The sequence below is a fragment of the Indicator indicator genome, chromosome 1 (assembly GCF_027791375.1).
Source record: "Indicator indicator isolate 239-I01 chromosome 1, UM_Iind_1.1, whole genome shotgun sequence".
Lineage (NCBI taxonomy): Eukaryota > Metazoa > Chordata > Aves > Piciformes > Indicatoridae > Indicator > Indicator indicator.
The window spans coordinates 106,728,436-106,753,178 of record NC_072010.1 but is presented as its reverse complement, the minus strand read 5'-3'; the positions used below and the strand labels follow the sequence as shown (position 1 = coordinate 106,753,178).

Sequence of the window (24,743 nt, the reverse complement as noted above, 5' to 3'; positions counted from 1 at the left end):
AGGTGCTGAAAATTCCCATTTTACCATTACACCTCAATGTATTTGCCAGGATTGTTTTTTCTGTTAAAGAATTAACCTAGAGGCAAAGAATATGTGTATTCATTGTGCAATGGATATTCATTTCATGTTTCTTAACATCCTAGTGAAAAAACATAATTATTTTGCTGATGTTACTTGATTTAGGTTAAGCTACAGATGGCAGAAGCGAAACTGTTACAATATGGTTCATGTGTGCTGTTGATGGATGAAGCAAGGAAGAGAATTTTGTCATTGTTTCTTAATTCAATTTTCATTCTTTATGACTTCACCTTTAAATGGAGAGCTGTGTTGGGATGATAATCACAAGAGTTGTGATTTTTTGTGCGTGTGTTTCTGTCCCACTTGAGATATGGTTCTCATTTACAGGTATTAATTTCTCAGGTTCCCAGATGAGATTTCTGTTAGTGAGAAAATACTTTTCATTCTGTGAACAGATTTCTTTAACTTCTTTTTTTTATCAGATTTACATAGTGTCCACACTTACACAGAGTAAATATGGTAAAACATAAGCTAAACAGAAGCAAATACTTCTTCTCTAAAAGACATCTAACTTGAAAGACAAGCTCCTGTTACTAATTTTAGAAATTTTCTTACTATCGAATAAGTGACAAGGCTGTTTGTCACATTTTCACCATTTAAAAAGAATTAGCTTTGCTGCTTTAGGGAAACTCACAGTTATCACTAATGGTAAAAACTGCCTCTGTGTGTCTGTGTGTCTTCAGAGCCTCTCTTCAGTTTTCAAACTTGTTTTAAAGAATGGCATTCAGTTGAACTTTGGACCTTGACAGCATTAGTTGCTTTTAAAGATAAGATTTAGACTTCTAAGTCTCTTGGGTTTGACATTTATTTATTTATTTATTTTCCCAAACCCTTTCAACATGAAAATAACATAGCAAATGTAACGACTGAAATTTTTTTTTTCGTGTGTTACTTTTTAGGTGTGTGGTACTTACATGCTGAAAAGGGAAAAAATATTCAGCTTCATTTTCAGATTTTTGATTTGGAAAATATTAATGATGTGGTTGAAGTCAGAGATGGCAGAGGACCAAATTCCTTACTTTTGGGCAAGTAACAGAATTGGGTACTAAAATGTATGTGATCAGACAACTGGAGTAGACAGACATAATGTAAAGCAAATCCATTCTGATTTCATTCTACAATTCTTCACATTTTAGAGTCTCAGCAATCTGGGGGGGAATCTTGAGAAAGCATCCTGTATGTGACATCAAATTTCACAAATATTTGCACACACTCAACTTTCTATGTAATTTAAATTACTTTAAATTCTCAATCAACAGGACTGCTCATTATGTGTAGAAAGTTGGTCAGTGTTCAAGGATCAGCTCCTCTGTGTCCAGGAGCAATGTATACCCACAAAGAGGAAAGCAGGGAAGAATGCTAGGAGGCCTGCCTGGATGAGCAAGGAGCTCCTGGACATACTATCACTTAAAAGGAGACTCTACAAGGAGTGGAAGAAAGGACAGCAAGGATGGGGGGGCATATAAGGAAGCTGCCCGAACAGCAAGAAATCAGGTTAGGAAAGCCAAAGCACAGTTTGAATTGAATCTAACCAGGGAGGTCAAAGGGAACACCAAGAATTTCTGCAGGTATGTTAATGGTAAAAAGAAGACTAGGGAAGGTGTGGGCTCCCTCAGAAAGGAAAAAGGTGAAATGGTCACAAGTGACCTGGAGAAGGCTGAGGTTCTCAACGACTTCTTTACCTCAGTCTTCACTGCAAAGGCCTCCAGCCACACTCCTGGAGTCATAGAAGATAATGGCAGGGACTGGAAGAAGGAAAACTGCCCATCATAAGTGAAGATCAGGTTTGTGATCACCTGAAGAACCTGAAAGTGGTCAAGTCCATGGGACATGACGGGATACACCCACGGGTACTGAGAGAACTGGCAGGCGAGGTAGCTAAACCCCTCTCTATTATATTCCAAAAGTCCTGGCAGTCTGGGGAAGTCCCCACTGACTGGAAAAGGGGAAATATTACTCCCCTTTTCAAAAAGGGTAAGAAGGAAGAACCAGGAGACTACAAGCCAGTCAGTCTCACCTCTGTGCCTGGTAAGATCATGAAGCAGATTCTCCTGGAGACACTACTGAGATAGAAGAATAGTGAAGAGGTGATTTGGTACACTCAGCATGGCTTCACCAAGGGCAAATCCTGCCTGATAAACCTGGTGGACTTATGTGAACAGGTCAAAACATTAATACATGAGGGGCAAACAACTGATGTCATTTACCTGGACCTGAGCAAAGCCGTTGACACTGTCCCACACCACATCCTGGTCTCCAAACTCGTCTAACATGGCTATGATGGGTGAACCACAAGATGGATAAAGAACTGGCTTGATGGCCACACCCAAAGACTGGCTGTCAATGACTCCATGTCCCAGTGGAGGCCAGTGACAAGCAGAGTCCCTCAGAGATCAGTCCTGCTACCAGTATTGTTCAACATCTTTGTTGGTGACATGGACAGTGGCATTTAGTGCACCCTCAGCAAGTTTGCTGATGACACCAAGCTGTGTGGTGCAGCAGACATGCTGGAGGGAAGGGATGGCATCCAGAGGGACCTTGACAGGCTGGAGAGGTGGGCACAAGCCAACCTCATGAAGTTCAACAAGACCAAGTGCAAGGTCCTGCATTTGGGTCGAGGCAATCCCAAGCACAAATACAGGCTGGGCAGTGACTGGCTGGAAAGCAGCCCTGAGGAGAGGGACATGGGGGTGCTGGTGGATGAGAAGCTCAACATGAGCTGTCAATGGGCACTTGCAGCCCAGAAAGCCAACCAGATCCTGGGCTGCATCAAGAGAAGTGTGGCCAGTAGGTTGAGGGTGGTGATTCTCCCCCTCTACTCCACTCTGCTGAGACTCCACCTGGAGTACTGTGTCCAGTTCTGGAGCCCCTATTACAAGAGGAATATGGAGGTGCTGGAACATGTCCAGAGAAGGGCCACGAGGATGATCAGAGGGCTGGAGCACCTCTCCTATGAGGAGAGACTGAAAGAGTTGGGGCTGTTCAGTCTGGAGAAGTCTCTGAGGTGACCTTGTTGTGGCCATCCAGTATCCGAAGGGAACCTACAAGAAGGCTGGGGAGGGATTTTTTAGGATATCAGGTAGTGATAGGACTAGGGAGAATGGAACACAGCTGGAAGTGGGGAGATGCAGGCTGGACATAAGGAAGAAATTCTTCACCATGAGAGTGGTGAGAGCCTGGAATTGTTTCCCAGGGAGGTTGATGAGGCTCCATCCCTGGAGGTGTTTAAGGCCAGGCTGGATGAGGCTCTGGCCAGCCTGTTCTAGTGTGACGTGTCCCTGCCCATGGCAGTGGGGTTGGAACTAGATGATCCTTGTGGTTCCTTCTAACCCTGACTGATTCTATGATTCTATCACTGATTCTATGATTCCAAAGAGAAGCATAATCTCTTAATTGAACCTTAATCATCTATACTGATATTAGAAATTTGGGGTTGAATTTTGATTGTTGATGTGTGATAGCAGCACAGTTTAGTGGAATAAGTATTCATTGTGGTTGCAGTATTCACTTTTGAAACTAAAACATTTTGAAATACCTAAGAAAAAAAAAAAAAGCTTAAATGTATTCATGTTTTCCTGGAGAGCAGCTGTCTATACAGGACAAGACCCCTTGCCAGACATTTTCTCTACAACAAATCAGATGACAGTAATCCTCCTTACAGACAAGTCTGTAACGAAGAAGGGATTTCTTGCAAACTTTACTACGGGCTACCATCTAGGTAAGAATATAAACCCTTTGTATTTAAGAGGTTATACCACTGGTCAAATCTATTTGAGAAAACATGGAGGGTGGAAGGGAATTCTTAGCCCTTGATCAACAGAAATATGAAAAATATAAGAGAAAATGCCTAGTGATTACTCATCTGTTCTTTGTATTTTCTAGTATGAAAAATGATGGGGTTTTCTTGATGGAATTTAATTGGACCAGTATTTGTATCATCTGCAACTCTATGTGAAATTATGTGGGAAACTGACTCAGTATTTTGAACAAAATCTACTCAAATACTAGAAGGGCAAAACCAAACTATTCCTTACAAAAGTCTCAGAAAATAACATGACTTCATGACTTACTTGAGGGTGTTGGTAATGTACATTTACATGCATTTGTAAAATATTTATTATCAATCACATGCATTAGAAGAGAAAAATGTATGATAACTCTGATTAGTATTTGCAATACAGTCCTTACATCTTCAAAAATTTTGTTCTTAGTGCATGAAGAGTCTAGGAACCATTAGTCTTTTAAATGTTTGGGCAGCAGTGTTTCTGGTCCCAGCCAATCACCTTTGGAAAGATTTTGGGTTTTGTCAACGACTACAAGTAGATTTGTTGTTCACAGAAGTAATTCAGCAATCAGCTCTCCAAAACATACAAAATTGAGACGATTTCTAAAGTACAAGGAACAGAAATATGCTTACCAGGACAAATGCTTACACTAACTCTAGGCCTGACAGAATTAATTAAGGGATTTATATTATTTCTGTGAAAGTCTGACAGCAGGAAAAATAACAACTAAAAAGCAGTATGTATTCAGAGATGTGAAGTATTATTAGTTTGCACAAATAGAAAGTCAACAAGAGTCAGGTCTCTTTTTCTTACTTTAAATATAATAAAATGTGTCTTCCAGTTTAGCTAGCTGCAGGATTTTTATGGATAACCAGCAATAATAATAATTTTCTTAAAGAAAAATGTAACCCTTGATTTACTATTGTAAAATCTGTATAGACCCATTGTATAAAGTTGAGGGGTAGGTTTGTGGGACATATAACTGTTTTGCTGCTTCTTGTTCTGTGTTCTCCATCATATTTTTTCAGTTCGGTGAAGCTGTGGTGTTTTTTTTAGCTTGTTCAGCATCTTTGCTGAGCCAGCTTTGCCCACATTATGCTGTAAAATAAAAAGCAAGGCAGAGTTCTCAAAGTGGCCATTGCCATTTCTGGTTAAATGTATTAAAAAGGTTCCATTTGCAAAATGATTATGCTTATTCATGATCTTTGCAGCCAAAGAACAGAGACTAATATGATTAGCATTCAGGTCCAAGGATAAAAGGATTGTCAATAAATAAATTAATTTTACAAGGAAAAAAAAAGATTTTTCTTTGCATTTTATTTTTCCATTAATATTGAGGTTTTGAAAAGGAAGCGTAATTTTAAAAGTAATACTTTATAGCAGTATGCAATATAATAAAAAAATCTGTCAAACTGAGAACTAAGTTCTATGAAAAATCTGTCCTTAATTGTAGCCACTGTTTGTGTAAAAATCTGGTTCTGGCCTTTTATAAATCATGTAACATATCATACTGACTGATGAAGGAATCATGTTATATGAAAAAGTCAGAAGGAAAACAGTTTTCTTGCCTTAAGATAATTGCAGATAATTCAACGTTTCTGTCAGTAAGATTAAAAAAAAAATAGAATTTAATTGTATTTCCTGTAAATATATAAAAGGATTCCATTAAAAATATATTTTTGGCCATAGAAAGAACTATAACTTTATATGTACTCTCTACCTGCTTTTGTTACATAACTGATACCAAAATAGCTTACCCCTACTCATACGAATGCTTTCCTTTTTTTTTTTTTTTTGTTACTTTTGTCTCTTCCACTTTCACTCCCAGAAAGATTTCGAAAGGAGATTCTTGGTTTTCAGTACTTCTTTACTTGTATGTTTGACCTGGCATACTTTAAAGTCTCTAAAATTTTGTGAAAGTGATGTGTATCTGAAACCGGAAATCATTAGTCACTTTAGACAGGATTTGATCAGAATTTAACTTTTCTTGTCCCTCCAAAGTTTATTACATGTAACTGAGCAATGCTGATGACACCAGAAACTACAAGATATAATACCATAAATTTTATTCTTAATTAGCTTCTCTTTATCTGAAAATAATTTTTATTTTGAAAAGAGATGGATAGGATAGGATAGGATAGGATAGGATAGGATAGGATAGGATAGGATAGGAAAGAAAAGGAAAGGAAAGAAAAGGAAATTAAAGGTACTGTGTACTGTCGACTCAATTTTTTTTTTCAGGTAAACTGTATGATCTCCAGTGAGCGTAACCTTCCTTATAATTACAGATCTATTTTTCTTTCCTGCTTTCCTATAGGAGCTTGTGCAATTGATGAGCATCAATGTGGTAACGGGGATTGTATACCACTGCATAACCTTTGTGACCACATACCTCAGTGTGAAGATGGTTCTGATGAAGCAAAGTGCAGTAAGGTTTCCTTCATACAAAGAGAAGTAATACATGCGTATTTGGTAGGAATTACCTAAGAAAACAGCCACAAAACCTCAGCTAGCATAAAGTACTGCAAGCTGCATGAAGGCCATGATGATTTACACATCGGTGTCTTTCTGAGTTTGTCAGTGCAGAAAACAAACAAACAAACAAAAAAAATTCAGCTCTTTGTAACAATGTATGTAAACTGGCGAAGATCTCTGGAAAAGGTACAAAATTCCTCTGTGCTTAAAACTGTGGCTGCTGATAATAGCCACATAATTAGATGAAAACTCATCACATGCTTTCCTTCTGTATCCATTTTGTATTCCCAAATTCTAGCAACTTTTGCTGCAATTTATCTGAGTTTTGCAGCAGTGTAAATGTTGCAGTGTAAGGCAGAAAACAAGAGACTGCTTGGTGGAAATTCTCATGTAGACTTATGGGTGTGAAGCCAAACTGCAGCACATGACATCCTCCAGCCTGGCTGGTTTCCATTATATGGAGACAACACCATAAGGTAAAGGGATAGCACAGCACCCGTTGCTCACAGTGTATGTGCATGTTCCTACAACAAGGAGACCAAGAGCTACTCTTGCTTATTCTTCTGGTAAAATGGGTATTTCCAAAATGCATGTGTACAGTATGTGGGTTTATTTCACATAACACGGAAACAGCATTCTCTAAATATTCTTTAAAATTCAAAACTGATGTCAAACCCATGTTGGGCCTAGCACAGAAATTAAATTGCTGCTTCTGGCAATGTGTTGTTCTGGCAGTCTCTTATGGTGAGCTAATGGAAGAGTTAAAACTGGGCTTTTAAGCTCATTACAACTTCATCTTCCTGTGTTTTAAAGAGAACTGCTGGGATCGGATATGTCCTAGGATGCGTGCTGACAGTTCTCACTGATTTCAATGTCTTTTGCATGCATATATATATATTCATATACATGACTTATATAAATACTAGTATATGTAATATATACTCAAAGACACAGATTCATTTTTCACATTATTGTAATTACCTTTTTTTAATATAGTATTCCTTTAAAATGCAGAGAATAAAATTAATTCCAGCTTTTTCTTAGGAAAAGAGGACTTTAATGTGTTTTTCCAGTTCTTGCTAAAGAAGATCTGAACAAGATAGCCATCACCTACATTAATATGATTTACCTTTTCTCAGAGATTTATTTTCCCATAGATTGGCCACTACTTCATAGCAAGTTACCTCACATTAAAGGACTGGGAGAATTGTTTCCAAAAACCCATTTAATTCAAACAGTGGCTGAATCAATTTAAGCTTTAAAATAATAAGAAAATTCAATTAGATATCCTCACATGGAGTCTTTTCAGTATCTAAAAGTCTTGTGCATTTTCCTGAAAAGAATTTCAATTTCTTGTCAGAAGTGGGAATTTGAAAGAGACAAACTCTCATTTTCAAATAATCCAACTTCTGAAATCTCCCAGGGACCACAAAAGAAAAAGCATAGAATACCTCTTTGCAGAATTCTAAAATATATGAAATTTGAATTAAACAGAGAGCTCAAGGACTTTCTTATTCCTTATCCAAAGCATGCTTCAAGAAGAACATGAAACTGATGTTGAAAAAAAGGTAAAGAAATTATAGTTCAAGTGAAAGAAAAGACATATCAAAAGCATTTTGGAGAAGTCTAGCAGTGCAAACAATTCTGAGATTTTCCAAGACTGCTCAAAAATGTCTTACAACTGAAGTTCATCGTTAATAAATCACTGTACATCACTTCTTTCATTCATGCACTCCACGTGTCAGAGACATTCTTAAAAAACAAGTTTTTTTGGTTGGTTTGTTTTTTTTTTTTTTTTACTATAGCAACTAAGCTTTACTTTGTGGTCGAAATATTTTGTGTGGGATAAAGAAAAGCAAATAAGATCTTAAAAAATATATTTGGCAAATAGTAAATTTCAAAAGCACTGTGTGTTTTTCCCTACTTCATGATTACCACAATCGTAGCTCCTGGGATTCTGCTGACCTTGAACCTTGTGATCCAACTTTCTTAGTCACTATGTCAGTAGCATATTATTTTTCACCAAATGTTTAATGTGTTTCTGATTTTTTCTTCAGAATATTTTATTTTGGGAAGTGTAGATAAAGAGTTAGATTTTCAAGGAACTTTCATTATTTTTGTGTGTGTTTTAACTAAAGATACAAAGAAAACAGTGAAAATTGCCATAGCAATTTGAAGTGGAAAATCCACTTTTTCTGTTAGCTTTGGTTTTAACCATATTTCCAATCAGTGTTCCTGAGCATCATGTGGCCAAAGCTTCACACAGCATTTGGAAATTACATAATGCTGGCTAAGAAAAAACACTGGTTGGGGTTGATGGATAATGTAGTTTATTGTCTATTCATGAGACATTTACAAATTACAGGTTATGAAACTCTCTTGTGGCAGAAATATAGAAGGAGATAACATTTCCTTCCTGTGGGAATACACCATCCTGTAGATGCTGTGTTTATTACTGCTGTGATGTATTTTAATTTTGTTGTTGTTGTTCTTTGCTGGCAATAATAAATCTGTTCTGTTTATATTACATTTTGTCTGCCTGTGGTGGTGGGAAGGGTGGTTTGCCACCTATCTAACATGTTTCTGTCAATTTTGTTCTACAGTGAGACTGGTTAATGGTTCTCTAAGCACTGAAGGGCTGGTACAGGCCAGGATTGGGAAGACATGGCACCTGGCATGTGCAGATGATTGGAATGAAGAGATTTCAGATAGTGTTTGCCAGCTGCTGGGGTTAGGGTGAGTAAAAAATATTCATTGTCCTTGTAACTTGTTTGCAGATATCTTGAGTCTGTATATTGGTGTTTTCATCATCATTTTTTGCTGGTGTCTTTACCATCCAAAAAAAGGACAAATGTATTTTCATGTGGCAAGTGAGATGCTTGGCATGCCAACACAATTGTAAGTATTGAGAACCCTGTTTTGATGGCATTCATTGCAGGATTGATGACTGAATATGGCAACTTAGGCATGAGGATGCATATTGGAGAATATTGGGAAACTGATGTGGAGGCATTAGTCTTTTATCCCTTTATGTCATCATTTACTCCTTCACTTTTGTGAGGATGGCTCAAGAGTAAAGCTGGAGCAAACAGCCATCTTGATTGCTTTGCTATCATACAGTGTTCATTTCAGGTAAATTCAAGGTAACCACTTGGGTATTCTGCTACATGGCTTCAAATACATGTCGTGTCTGTCATTACACCTGAGCTATTAAGAGAGAATACTGTATTTCTCTTGATGTATAGTTAGATGAAGAGAGGAGGAGGGAAGTATATAAGTGAAGAAATTAATAAATTTGGCTTCAAGTCACTGTTCAGCAGAATTTCCAGGGAAAAGGTGAGGAGGGCTGAATGCAGAAGTGGTGTATTTTTCAATCTATAGTAAAATTTATGGCCTAAATTCTGGCCTTACTTACACTGTATGCAACTTCACTGCCATCCACTGATTAATAAACAGCTTTCTTACAGTGCTGAGGCTTTTAGGGAATGTCACTCACCCAAGTAATAATCAAATTAAATTCTAAACTTGCAATTCATTATGTTGGTCTCTGTCCAAAGTAGGATGCCTGCAAATGCCCTTCTGATAAATTAATTGTAGGAATCACGGAGTTAGGATGTAGAAAAATATTCAAATGCATTCAAAAATACTTTTAATTGTTGGCTTAGTGTGTGCTGGTTTGGCATTTTACTTCTTTCCCTTTGGGGCAGGTACCACAATTATATAAATACCAGATACATGCATGCACAAATCCTGACTGTAATTCATGCATGTTACCTCATTTACACATGCATGTAAGAGCATACAAACACTTGGTCCTTTACAGTGTCCAGTAGCTGCATTCTGCTGGTTATTTCCACCCCTCCCCAATTTCATTTTTCTCTGTAACTTCTGGACACTAGTCTTTTTGTGGCCTGTTGATTTCATTTATATTTTTATGTTTGATAGGCTTCAGTGAACTTTGTCTTTCCCAGTACTTTCTGTTACCTTTTAAAGTTACTTATGCTTTTGCCTCCTTAAGGTTCTGTGGCAATATGTTTCAGCATGTCTCTATAAACTAGTCAGACTTGCTAAGAAAATGCCTATTAAGTTTCCTAGTAACTATTTTTATTTCAGTTTCTTAGTTTATTACATATTCCCACTGTCAAGAAGAAAAAATTTTATACCTACATTACATCCTGTGCTCATATCCTGGCTGCTACTGCTGTTGCTGATCCTACAGAATTGGATAAAATTCTCATATATACAAACATATAACTCCTATAAGCATCATGCTATTTCTGCCTTCCATTATTTGCCCTGTAGTTGTGTTTTTGTTCATAAATGGCACCATATTTGTTACTAAATAGATGTTTATAAGAATGAATCTTGAGTAGGCTATAGCTCATGCTCCTATACTGAATAATTAGCTAGAATCATGCTTTATTAGAGCAGAAGGCTAAGGTTCATCTAGGACAATTTACTTTTGCTGTAACATTGCTCCTACGTTTCCTAGTCTCATTTACAATTTAATGTATTAAAAGGACTGAAATGGTAGGAGTCCTGTAGCACATCCTGATTATTTATGTATCTGGGCTATAAAGTGCAGTGTTGTACATAGATTCTAATAAATCATAAATATTAATTCTTTTCCCACCATTTTTCTAATATGTGACTGTTGCATTTGTGATATGTGCCAAACAAGAAGCGAACCTGGAAGCATGCCTATGTGTTAATCTACAAAACACAGCTTAGGCAAATAATTTACAAAAAATCTTAATGAGCCTGGAGTGCAAGGTGCACAAACTGATGCATTTGAGAAACCTGAGCAAGATCCTTTGATCAGCTTGCGCTCACTGTAACTGAGTGCATCTGACAACACTGATAAAATCTGAGTATTGTTAGCACCACTTTTGCTTGAAGTAACAAAAGCATACAGTGAGCTTTTCACCATTCTTCTGGTGTGAAATATGCTTGTTCCTCTGGGACCAGAGCCAGCTGGGTCTTTACTGAATCATACCCATGGGTGGGGATAGACTTTGCAACTTTGCCATACCTAGAAGTTCAAATAACAACTGAGAGTTTAGGCCTGGATCTCAACCCTGCAGTTTAATTTTCTGTGTGAACTCACAAAACCCTAGAGAAGGAAATAATTTTGTTGGAATATAATGTCTTTTTTTGAGATTTCCAGGTCAATTAGACTTTCATTGAGGAGGACCTATCAAATCAATTCTTGATTTTGAGCCTGGTGCTACCCACAGGACTTTAGGGTTTTTGACCATGGGTCAACTTACATGATGCCAGGTCTGCTGGTGGCAGATGGAGTGCATCTCTTTCAAAGGGGAGAAGGTTTTTATCACAGGAATTGACTGGGCTTATTAATCAAGCTTTAAACTAGATTCGAAGGAAGAAAGGGGAAAAAAACAGGCTTGCTGGAAACAAGCCTGGGATGTTTGTGGGGCAGTGTGCCAGCTCCACTGCTATCTCAGGAGAGGTAGGGCACAATGAGCCATGTGTTGGTGAAGATGCAAGGCCTACCAATGAGCTCGGACTCACTGTAGAACCTGGGAATGATCAAGTAGATGCAAAGGGGAAGGGGAATAATGACATCTCCAGGCCTTCATGTGACAAGCTGCAGGACGACACACCAGGGTTGGAGGGTTGGGGGGGCTAGTAAGGGCCTTCAGCATCATCAGCCCTGCTTGATGCTGGGGACACAGCAGCACAGTCAAAGTCTCACAGAGTCTCCCAGCCCACCAGGGTAGAATCAGTGTGCTCAGCTCACTCCCTGACATGCCTGCACACCAACACATGCAGCATGGGGAATGAACAGGAGCAGTTAGAAATCCTTGTGTGCAGTCAAGGGGTTATGGTCTGGTGGCAATTACAGAGACATGGTTGGACAGCTCACATGGCTGGAATGTGGTCATGGATGGCTCTGCCCTTTTTAGGAAAGACAGATCAACAAAGCGAGGTGGTGGAGTTGCTCTTTACGTGAGGGAGTAACCAGAATGTACTGAGGAGTTCTGTCCAGGAGTGGGTGAGGAGTGAGTTGAGCATTTGTGGGTGTGTATTAAGGGGCAGGCTAGCATCACTGATACCATTGTGGGTGCTTATTACAGACCACCTGGTCAGGATGAGGAAGTTGATGAGGCCTTTTACAGGCAGCTGACAGCAGCTTTGCAATCACAGGTCCTAGTTCTTGTGGAGGATTTTAACTACCCAGACATTTGCTGGAAGGTCTACTCAGCCAGCCACAGTTCAGAAGGTTCCTTCAGTGCAGTGATGATAACTTCTTGATGCAAATGATGGATGAGCTAACTAGGAGAGGAGCACTACTGGACCTGATACTCACCAACAAGGAGGGTCTGGTTGAAGCTGTGAAGGTTGAGGGCAGCCTTGGCTATAGCAATCACGAGATGGTGGAGTTCAGGATCTTGTGTGGTAGGAACAGAATTTCAAGCAGGATCACAACCTTGGACTTCAGCAGGGCCAACTTTGGCCTTTTTAAGCAATTGCTAGGGGAAATCTCATGGGACAGGATACTAGAAGGCAAAGGGGCCCATGTTAGTTGGTTAATATTCAAGGACCGCTTCTTCCAAGCTCAAGACCACAGAATTCCCACAAGTAGGAAACTGACAAATAGAGCCAGGAGACCTGTATGGTTAAGTAGGGAACTGCTGAGCAAACTCAAGTGGAAGAAGAGAGTCCACAGATCATGGAAGGAGGGGCTGGCCACTTGGGAGGAATATAAGACTGTGGTCAGAGGATATAGGGAGGCAACTAGGAAGGCTAAGGCCTCCTTGGAATTCAGCCTTGCAAGGGAGGTCAAGGACAACAGAAAGGGCTTCTTCAAATACATTGCAGGAAAAACTAACACCAGAGGTAATGTAGGCCCACTGCTGAATGAGGTGAGTGCCTTGATGACAAAGGACACAAAGAATGTGGAGTTACTACATGCGTTCTGCTTCTCTATCTATACTGCTGGAGACTGTCCTCAGGAGCCCCAGATCCCTGAGGCCCCAGAGGAAGGCATGGCAAAGGAGGAGTTTTCCTTAGTTGATGAGGACTGGATTAAGGAACAGTTAAGCAATCTGCACATCCATAAATCCATGGGTCCTGATGGGATGCAGCCACGGGTGCTGAGGGAACTGGTGGAGGTCATTGCCAGTCTCCATCGTCTTTGGTAAGTCATGGTGCCTGGGAGGTGCCTGGGAACTGGAGGAAGGCAATTATCATTCCAATCTTCAAAAAGGGTAAGAAGGAGGATCCAGGTAACTACAGATCAGCCTCACCTCCATCCCTGGAAAGGATGGAGGCCCAGTTCTGGGCCCCTCAGTTCAAGAAGGACAGGAAACTACTTTAAAAAGTCCAGCACAGAGCCACAAAAATGATTAAGGGAGTGGAACATCTTCCTTACAAGGAGAGACTGAGGGAGCTGTCTCTCCTGCAGCTCTTTAGTTTGGAAAGGAGGAGTCTGAGGGGTGATCTCATTAATGTTTATAAATATGTAAAGGGTGATTGCCAAGAGGATGGAGCCAGGCTCTTCTCAGTGATGCCCAATGACAGGACAAAGGGGCAATGGGTGGAAGTTGAGGCATAGGAAGTTCCATGGAAACATGAGGAAAACATTTTTCACTGTGAGGGTGACAGAACACTGGAACAGGCTGCCCAAGGGGGTTGTAGAGTCTCCCTCTCAGGAGATATTCAAAGCCCACCTGGATGCATTCCTGTGTGATCTGGTATAGGTGATCCTCCTCTGGCAAGGGGGTTGGACTAGATGATCTTTTGAGGTCCCCTCTGGCCCCTAACATTCTGTGATTTTGTGATTCATGGTCCCCACTTACAAATGGTCAGTAGTAGATACATGCCTAGCTCTTTGAGACACATCAGAAAATCCTATCTTTAACTATCAGACCCAGGTTCTCCAGTGTGCATCTATAGCATTCCACCTGAAAGGGCATGATACCCCAGAATTTCTGCACAAAAGAAAAAAACAATTCTGATGGATAAATAAAGACCATAAACAGCATGACCTTACTCTGCTGTAGAGGCAATGAGAGTCATGATGGATGTAAGAATGTGTGTTCAGGCCATATTTTCAGCACTGAGGACCAGAATTAAGACAGTCCTTATAATCTGATTGCAGACTGAATTTCATGCCAGTTGTCACCAAGTAATAATATTGACTATAACTTAAAAGCCAGGGGACAAGCCTCGATGATTTGTTGTTGTTTTTTAATTTATTTTTTTTAATTTGTAGGTCTACAGCTTCATTTAGTGTTAGATACAGATTGACATAAATCCATTGCTTAAGAATCTCCATTTCAAACTCAGAAAGTATAGAGTGGTTACTTTTAGTTATAATTTACAAAATTTCATATTAAAAATACTGTGCACACAAGCATTTAGAAAATCGCAGCTCTTCATATGAATCCATACATGAACAAATTTTTGTTATGCCAAAAAGGTATTCACTATTTGTAATCTGCCACTGTTCTTTGTTTTTCAAACACTGCCCTGTGTTTCAAACACAAATTAAACAAGCTGCAAACATCTCAGCCTGAGAACTAAACAATGGCATAACAAAACGTGCGAGGATATTTTCTTCAAATGAGAAATGCATTACTTATTTTTTTGAAACGCAGAAAGGAATGGTAGCTATCAGACTTTTGCACCTCTATCCTTATTCTGAGTATTTGTTCAACATGGTACCACACCATCTGAATCTTTCTCAACATTCACCTACAGCATATTGTTAGTGAGCACATCTGAGACAGATGTGAAATCGCAGTGATCCATGGAGTATTTATGTACATGAGGACCAGCAACATCTGAGGAATTTACTGCACACATACCTTTCTACATATGCATGTAAGAAACTTCTCTAAGACTCTTCTCAAGGTTTACTGCACAGATGTCTTTCTACATCTGCATATAAAGAAATTTCTCTAAGACTGTTCTCAAGGTTTTCTGTAAGCTTTGCCTAGCAAGCAGGTTGAACGGAATGATGTTTGCTTAACATCTATGTTAGTCTCTTACAGGCCCTTTTGTCATAACCTGCAAGATTTCTAAAAGGTCAACAGAAATGAAAGGTCTGTGACACAGTGTTTCTGGACCTTTAGAACTGTATTCTTGTTACTAAATTGAATATCTGCAGGAAAAGTGTATGAATACTTATACTTAGAGTTTTTCTTAACATTCAGCATTTACCTGTGAGCTAATTAAGAGAGTAGCAGACTGGGTTTTTTGGGTCACTCATAAAGCTTAGAGTTTTCCAGTTGTGTGAGGTTCAGTGCACTAAGAAACAAAATGAAATTATCAAAGTTTTTGTCAAAAAAAAAAAAGGTTTGAATTTTATTTCAAAAAGCTGGGGAGGTTTAATAAAGCCTGTGTAGCTCCAGAGAAACTCAGAGTAGTTCCAAACTGTAATCCAGAAATTTCAGCACTTAAAAAAAAAAAAAAAAAAAACAAGAAAAAAGAGTGAGAAATAGTTTGCTCAGACTTTGTTGAAAATGATCAAGAAAGATGCTGAGGTGAGATGAGGGATCCTCACAAGTATTATGAGATTGGTGAAAACTTTGACTTGGAAGGTTTGTAGTGTTTCCTATTACAGAGTGAAACATGTATGCATTTAGTTGAAGTTTCCTAGTATAATGTGCCATGGAAAATATAACCCAGTAATATTCATAAACCTACATACCCTAAGCTTTTTCTGGTAGCATGCTCACTCTTTACATTGGTAAAAATGCCTGCTCATCAACTTTCTCCAGAAATAACTTAGTGCCTTTTTCACACACTAGCACTTATTGTAGCTCAGTGATTAGACTGGTCTCAGCAAATTTCCCCATCACAGCATTTGACTCTGACTAACTGGTTTGGCACTTCATTCCCAGACCATCTAAAAGGTTGTCAGGGTTTTAGGGTAATTTCTGAAGTGCCTATTAGTATACTATTGGTTTATATTAAAAAAGAAAAAAAGTCTGTACACTAAGCCAGAGTGTACAAATACTTTCTATATCTCTGTATAAAGAGAGGTAGAATTTAGTGGGCTTTGGGATGTCCAATTTGAGAAACACTACAGTAACCACTTTTTCAGTAGAGTGGATCATACAGCACTTGTGTAGAAATCCTAGAATATGGTGTAAGTGTGAAAACAGGTGAGTTGCATTTTAATCTATCTGAGTTTCAAGCTTAAAAATATCTGGATAAAGAGTTCTTATTTCAGGAAAAAAATATGCAATATATTCCACCAGCATAATAATTTCCTGAACATTCCTCCACTGGTGGAATGGGATCAATATCTAATAATGCCCATATGTGTGTTTTCCTTCCAGGGATGCAAATACCTCATCAGCTGTTTTATTCACTGGAGATGGTCCATTTGTCAACATCATTAAAACAACAAACCACAGCCTGATATTTACAAAAAGGTGGGTGGAGTGAGGTTTCTTCCTCATACCAAGGACAACTTAAAATATGGTGGTGGTCATTTATACAGTAATTTCTATCTCAAGTTTATCTGAGAGGTAACATGATTCCTTATGAGGTCTGGACTACAAACATATCTAGATATTATTCTTTGTCTGCTGCTGAATTCTACGTAACATTTGGCAGCTCACTATTCTCCCTCCATTCCTGTACATATACTGTAAATTTAAAAGGAGAGAGATGCTTGACACATTTCTAGCTAGCATTCAGTACAACCTTAAGCAAAGTCTACACATCTATTGTGGAAATTATAATACTGCTATTTTTACAGAACACTTATTGATAAATTTCTAATTTATGAATATATAATATAGTAGAATTAAAATGGGAGTGGCATTCACCCATGGTTATCACATTAAGTTCTCTTTGTAATCAAAAGGGAAAGACAAGCAGTCCAAATTGTGATCCACCAATGCATTTTTTGAAATATGAGTCACTCTCTATAATCCATTGACTATTGACAGAGATTTAGGACTAAGTGTGGATTACAGAATCACAAAATTATTGAGGCTGGAAAAGACCCCTGAGATCATCAAGTCCAGCCTATGACCTAACACCATGACATCAGCTAAACCATGCCACCAAGCGCCACATCCAATCTTTTCTTAAAGACCTCCAGTGATGGTGACTCTACCACCTCCCTGAGCAGTCCATTCCAGTGCCCAATCACCCTTTCTGTGAGGAAGTGATTCCTAATATCTAACCTAAACCCCCCTGGCACAGCTTCATACCATGCCCTCTTGTCCTGTCACTAATTGCCTGGGACAAGAGCCCGACCCCAACCGGACTATAACTTCCTTTTAGGTAGTGTAGAGAGTGATAAGGTCCCCTCTAAGTCTCCTCTTCTCCAGGCCGAACAACCCCAGCTCCCTCAGCCTTTCCGCATAGGACTTTCCCTCCAGCCCCCTCACCAGTCTCGTTGCTCTCCTCTGGATCTGCTTCAGCACCTCAATATCCTCCCTGAAGTAAGGGGATTGTTAAGTAAGCAATCCACAAATATCTATATTTAGGCAAATTAGCCCCACTCAAAAATTACTTCTGGATTTGTCTCCACATTTCAAAGTGAATTATTAGATGAGTTGATCCTTGGAATACATTTCATTATATTCTAATCCTTCTCCATCCCAATAACAGCTGAAGTGATTCTGAAGGGTCCTACTAACTGGTAATGTTCCTTATAGATTCAACGAAAATTCAACATTAGCACAGGATTTCATTTTTGGGAAATTCTGAGATTTACAGTACACCTCCAAAAAGAGAAAGGCTTGCCATCATCAAATTTAAAGAATATATCATGACTTCAATTACTGTCTCTCTGCTTATAGGAAGGCTTATTATACACAATTTCTGGAATTCTACCAGAAGTACTTAGGCAGAAAATCACTGTCTAATTGCTAAAATGCTGAAACCATGTTGAGCCCATATCCTTTCAGGTTTCCTTTACAAACACACTACATAGTAACAAAGCAGGAGGAGAATTCTGTGCTCTAATTTGTCCACAGTTAAAAAAAATAGTTTAAAAAAATATTAATTTAATGCTAAATTCAAACATTTATTGTTCTCACTGGTAGCAAAAGTATGTTAAAGTAAAGGAATATCATTGCAAAGTATTTTTCATTTTTTTCTTGAGTGGATATCTAAACAAGCATTGCCACAAGAGATCTTAAAGAATAGTAATGATTTAAAGATGCCTTTTGTTAATATCTATTAAACACTAAAAAGTGATTAATGCAGGAGGAAATGGAATAAATTCATTCATCTTAGTTGTATTTCTGTTGCAGAAATAGGTGTCTACCATATTTCATCTGGACAACTGACAACAATCATTTTAAAGGGTGACACCATTACTGATTTGCACACTTCTTTTGTATATATAATGAATGACAGAAAGATCGCACAAATTTTATAATTGAAAAAAAATCATTAACTGGTATTCAAATTATGAAAGCCATTTCTCACATTGTATTTGGTCTTTATTCAAGTGTAACACTGAAGCAAAGGAGGGCATGTATAATAGGACTTGAAAGCTATGTTGGCAGAGACAGCAAAACTGTGCTCTGATGCCCTTAGGTAATATATTTCTTGGCAGGACAATTTTTTAACAGGGAAAAATCCTGCCTTGAAGATATATGTGAGCAGATTCCACAAGCATAATTGCCTTTGCCAGTCTTAAGTGAAGATCATATTCACAGATGTCCCAGCTACCACAGATTTCTGCCTGGCAAGCTGCTTCATAGATGGCAGTAAGAGATGCACAAAGGGTATTCATCACGTGCAATGCCTCTGTTATCTTCTGGACTCTCCAGTGATGACCAAGAGGCAGCTGAGGACTGGTGAATTGAAGGCAAGCACAGAAGTGGTTTTCATAGTGGGAGCTAAGAAAAATTTGAGGTCCAAGAAGTAATTTCTTCTAAAGCAATCAGCAGATACAGACAGTGGGACAAAGACCCTCATTATAAGGCACCCAATGGTTCAATGTGGAAACCTCCCCCTCCCCCCCAAAAAAAAAAAAAAACAACAAAACAAAAAGCAAAACCAAAAAAACACAACCAAACCAAATCTGTCATGTTGCAAAAAGTGTAGGTTCAGATAAAAGAGCTAATACACAGTACAACTGATTGCTTTTTGAAATCTGTGGAGGAGGGAGCTTGGACAAGAGTATTCGGTTGCTAGGATGTTTACACAGAAGACAGCACTGTTTTCCTGTGGGTTTATGTATTTTTAGTTGTCTTTGGTGTTTGTTTCACTACCAAGGGACACCCTGATGAAATCCATACATATTTGAAAATAAATTACAAAATTTCATTTCTACTTTATAAATTACAGCTTTAAAATTATGCATCTTGAAGAGGAAAATGGATAGGTGAGACTATTCAGGGCTGGAGGATTATCTCATGCTTACCCACTCTGTAGTGAAGATTTAATGGGGGATCTGCACTTGTGTGAAAACTCTGGGTGATGTTGTGCATTATTTCCCTTACAGCAGATACCAAATTTCAGAGCAAACATACCACATTTAAAGTATCCTTCCCTTTTTCCATTTGAAGATGGCGTGGAAATTCATACTGTAAATTAGCCATTGGGCAACTTTTTTTTCTTTTCCTCTGATATATTTCTCTGTGTATCAGATTTACATCACTGGCACACACAATGTCCCCAGTGTTCAGATTCATTGCAAGCTATGAAAATAATCTGAAAACCTCTGGGTATCAGAAATGCTTGAGTAGTTTTGATCTGTGATCTTGTGCTCTTCAGACTCTGGCTTTATATCTCTGATAAATAATTTCTAATCCTGTATATGCAGCTCTAGATTTCACAGTGCATTATAGTCTTAGTAAAAAGATGAAGTGATACCAAACATGTTAAATTCTTTGGTCACACTGATCTCTAGTGGTAAGGTATTGAAAACATCTCAAAAGGCAGAAAGAAAAAATACACAGTTAATTTTATTGTGAATCTGTCACAGATGACTCATTTCCCTAAACTACAATAGGGAGTCTGCTTTTATATCCATAACATACACCATTTAAGAGTCCATTGAAGACGAATATGTACATTTAGTATTATATATAATGTTGTATGTTTATAATTTAAATATAAAAAAACATGTATGATTAAATGTTGTATTTAACAATTTGATACTGATACATGAATGTACTTCTATCTATATATGCTTATGTACATTATATATATATATATATGTATGTGTGTATGTATGTTTGACAATCAGTATTACCTGGTGTACATATACTTGTGATTTAATTGTACTTTCATTCTAGAGAAAACTGTTGGAACAACCTAGTGATTCATCTGCAATGTAATGTTAAACGTAAGTACACAACATAACCACACATACCCTGGGAATATTTCACACAGAAATCAAATTGTTCAGGCCATAAAGCTGAATGTTTATAGTTTGAATCGAAAGGTTAGGGAATGGACTGTAAAAGCTGTACTCATAATGATATAAACACAGGAAAGCTTACAGTCTTCACTTGTTTTCAGAGTTTAGTATACACTAGAGATGGGTCTATGCTGAAAACGCTTATATAAAGAATACAGGAAAGAACATGTTAAAATTCAAGTTATAAAGCTGCATCTTGATCTTAGCTATAAAACACCAAACATTTTTCCACAGTAATAGTATTCTTGAACAGTAGTTCAGCCTGGTTTTCCAAGAATATTAGATGGTTTATTCAAACATGTTCTATCCCCCTAAAAGACTACAAATATTTTTTGTTGTGGCTTTGGTTGGTTGGTTTTGGTTTATTACTATTATTTTATTTTAGCTTGCGGGAAACATCTGGTCACTCAGAACAATGGAACAAGGATTATAGGTGGAAGTGATGCCAGAAGAGAAACTTGGCCATGGATAGTTTCACTCCATTTTAATTCCAGACCTTTTTGTGGAGCTTCCCTTGTCAGTGATGAATGGCTGGTGACGGCAGCACACTGTGTATATGGGTAATGTTCACTGTACTGAAAAGCTAACCCATTCTGAAACTCCCACAACATGCAAGTGCCCACATGGTGGACACACACAAATACAGTTGGGTTGAAGTACGACATGAGCCATCGATCAGGCCTGTGTAGAGCAAACCACACTTTTAAAGGATCAAACTGAAATCACTGAAGAGTGGTACTTTTTAGAGGCTTTATTGATGTTTACTTTAGAATGAAACTAATATAAATTCACAAGTGCTTTTTCCCCTCTGCTGACTCCAAGGCAGCTTTCTAACTAGCTGAGATGGCTACTTGACATCCATGCCATGTCTTTTCCTTTTTATTTTAATGATGATGAAACATTTGTTTTATGTGCCAGTTCTCTAAGGAGGCATCAGAGTATAAATAATTTGTGACACTGATATAAAAAATTAACAACTATTGATGTGTTTTGAGTCACTTGTGGTTGTAGCTAAGGGCTCCTTTACTTTGTGGTAAAATGTCAGTTCTTACTTTAAAGCAGAATCATAGAAACTAAGCAGCGTTTTCTGAACAATGAAAAACTGCACTTAAAATATGTCTTATTAATACTGAGCATTATTACTTAACCCATAATTAATGTGGGCCTCCATTAATTAGTTAAATCTTTTCACCAGCAGTATAAATGATGACATCCTATCTTATAAGGGTAAACTCAATGGTACCTATTCTTCCTGTATATTATCATAGATTGATCAAGATTTACTGCACATCATTGTAAAGAATCTTGATTTATGTCCATTGGTTAGGCAATACTGGATATCCTATAGATGGTGATATTTGCACCATTCAAAGATATTTGAATATTTAAGTATTGCATATTTAAGTATTTTCTAGGATTTGCTTCCATAACATCTATAATAAAAATAAGAAGACACTTAGAAACTGGAATAGGGGAAAAAAAAGAAGCATTAATATTCAGAACTGCAGTAGAGCTCTCATTCTAAATAGCTAAGCTAAGTTGGCAGTGGAGACTATGCCAATACTTAATGATGCCTCACTGCCTGATGGGAGCTATATTCCACAAGAAGATACTGAAATGAGAAGGATCAAGGTCTCTTAGTTTTCACACAGTATGTACACACCTATCTTATTATTCCTTTTCACCTAAATCACCTGTTTTCACTTAAATCTCATTGTAACATCTTAACTTTGCTGAAATTTTCCTTGCAGCTCCACACCTTATTTCTGAACACTTAACTTTAATGCCCTAGTTTAAGACAAGATAACCTCTTGATGTCAAACCAAAAGATCAGAAGAAAACAATTCAGTACAATAATCAGTCTGAAAATATATTTTTGCAACTGGTTGATTTAAAAATAGCAAATAATTAAATTCTCTGACTGAAATACAGCCTTGAACCAGCATGCATTGCTTAGACCATAATGCAGATTATGTCGCATTTCATTCTGGAATACATTTTCCAACACAGATTAAAAAATAGAGAGACCAATTTTCTAAGTCTATAAGCTGCAGCATTTACAGTGACATTTTACACCTACGATTGTGTTAGATATTCTACAACAATTTTCTAACTGAGACTAGTATTAATTGCCTGGTGGGAAGTCAGGAGTATTCTTCACAGTGTTTAAAAAGCCACAGTAATTTCGATAATATATTTTCCTCCTCTGAATCACTGTGTGATTAATCCTTTATAAATAATGCGTTATAAGCTTTATATAAAAAAGTCAACCACATATTTCTACAGTGTGGATGTTTAAGATCATATTAATATCACAAAATTGTAGGCACATCTGCTACATTCTATTTATTTTGACGAAACGTGCAAATGCTATGAATTACCGTGAGGTTAAAGATTAGCATTTTAACTAACATGTTTTTCAAACCTTCAATTAATCATTCATAATGGTGAATATTCCTTGCAACTTCTAGGAGGCAATTAAAACCATCTCAATGGAAAGCACTTCTTGGCTTGTATGATCAATCAGATGTGACACATCCTCCAACAGTAGTTCAAAACATCGATCGAATCGTTATAAATCCTCATTACATGAAACATACAAAAGATAGTGATATTGCTCTCATGCATCTTGAATCCAAAGTGCAATATACAGGTGAGTTGTTATTTTCCCATAAACCAGACTTACTCTATTATGCAAAACTCTAACCATGCCAAGCATACGAAGGTGATGGAGAGGCTATACATTTTTCACAGTGCAATCATTATGGAGTCAGTCCAGTACTTCCTTGATATCTTGCCTAAAAAGCAGGTTTGAATTAATGAGCAATTTCTTATCTGATTTCATAGAAACATGAATACAGGGGAGAGATTGAAAATAATTGCTTATTTCTCATTCACAGATTACATACAACCTATCTGCTTACCAAAAAAAAATCAACTGTTTTTACCAGGAATGAACTGCTCCATTGCTGGCTGGGGTAGTATTCTGAATGAAGGTGGGTTATCTGCTTGGAAAATCGTGACAGGCATGAAGCCACAAGGGAAAGCTTGCTCCTGATTCCAAAGGGGTTGCTAAAGTCAAATACTCCTCCATATGAAAATTTTGGAAGTATTGCCCTCCACTGTTCCTTCTCTAAAGCAAAGTAATAGAGTTATAACATACATAATAGAAAAAATATACCTATCTTTTATCATTAAGGAAAACCAAACAAACTTTTAAGTTATGATGACTACTTTTTTAAACACAAAACACACATATTTTACTTTCAGATAGTGAGTGGGAGACGAAGAAGATTATTCTTTCTGACAGTGTAGAAATGGTTTTCCCAAGAGACTAGTCAAGCATACTGACTGCAGTGTGAAATGTATGTTCTGTTTGTATATCATATGCTCCAGATTTTGGAGTGCCTCTGAAATAATAAACATGCCATTTCACCTCCATAGTTGCTCATATGCATTTGCTTCTACATTTTCAGAATAAAATTGCATTTTATATATTGGGTAGGAATTAGTAGAAGAAAACCTGAAATAACCAAAGTTACACAATGAATATTAAGGAAACACTGAATAGTTCAAGCTTTTAAGCCCTTAATTATGCCTTAGATCTCCCCACAGGGAGTTTATAGTCATTTATTTTAATAATCTTGATTTAATAATAACCAAATTCAGTTCCACTACACAAATGAAAGACAGGATTGAGTTAATGAGCACTGTTTAATCAGTGACTGTGTTACAGTGGTATAAGCCTGAACAGGACAGCAGCAAGGGAAGTTTTCCTGCTGCCTGATAGCGTGCTCAGCATACTGGAATAGGAACAAAACCACCAGTGTTCTGAGCAAGATATAAATATTTATTACACTAGGTAAATGTGCTTTGTATTTTCAACAGGTCCCACTTCAGACATATTGCAAGAAGCAGTGGTTCCTCTCATTTCAAATGAAAAATGCCAACAATGGATGCCAGAATATAGTATTACTGAGAATATGATCTGTGCAGGATATGACATAGGAGGAATAGATTCCTGTCAGGTAAAC

The 24,743-nt window shown here is 37.8% G+C and overlaps 1 protein-coding gene across 1 annotated transcript in view; it reads left to right on the top strand.

The window, feature by feature from the left end:
• Window positions 1-24,743, top strand: part of TMPRSS15 (transmembrane serine protease 15) — a 65,719-nt gene that overhangs the window by 39,111 nt on the left and 1,865 nt on the right. Inside the window, exons 16-25 of the mRNA XM_054393084.1 lie at window positions 978-1,103; window positions 3,665-3,796; window positions 6,181-6,291; window positions 8,942-9,074; window positions 16,652-16,747; window positions 20,585-20,634; window positions 21,095-21,269; window positions 23,181-23,362; window positions 23,610-23,705; window positions 24,598-24,737. Of these exons, the coding sequence (XP_054249059.1) occupies window positions 978-1,103; window positions 3,665-3,796; window positions 6,181-6,291; window positions 8,942-9,074; window positions 16,652-16,747; window positions 20,585-20,634; window positions 21,095-21,269; window positions 23,181-23,362; window positions 23,610-23,705; window positions 24,598-24,737 (1,241 nt within the window). The remainder of the gene's footprint in view (window positions 1-977; window positions 1,104-3,664; window positions 3,797-6,180; window positions 6,292-8,941; window positions 9,075-16,651; window positions 16,748-20,584; window positions 20,635-21,094; window positions 21,270-23,180; window positions 23,363-23,609; window positions 23,706-24,597; window positions 24,738-24,743) is intronic.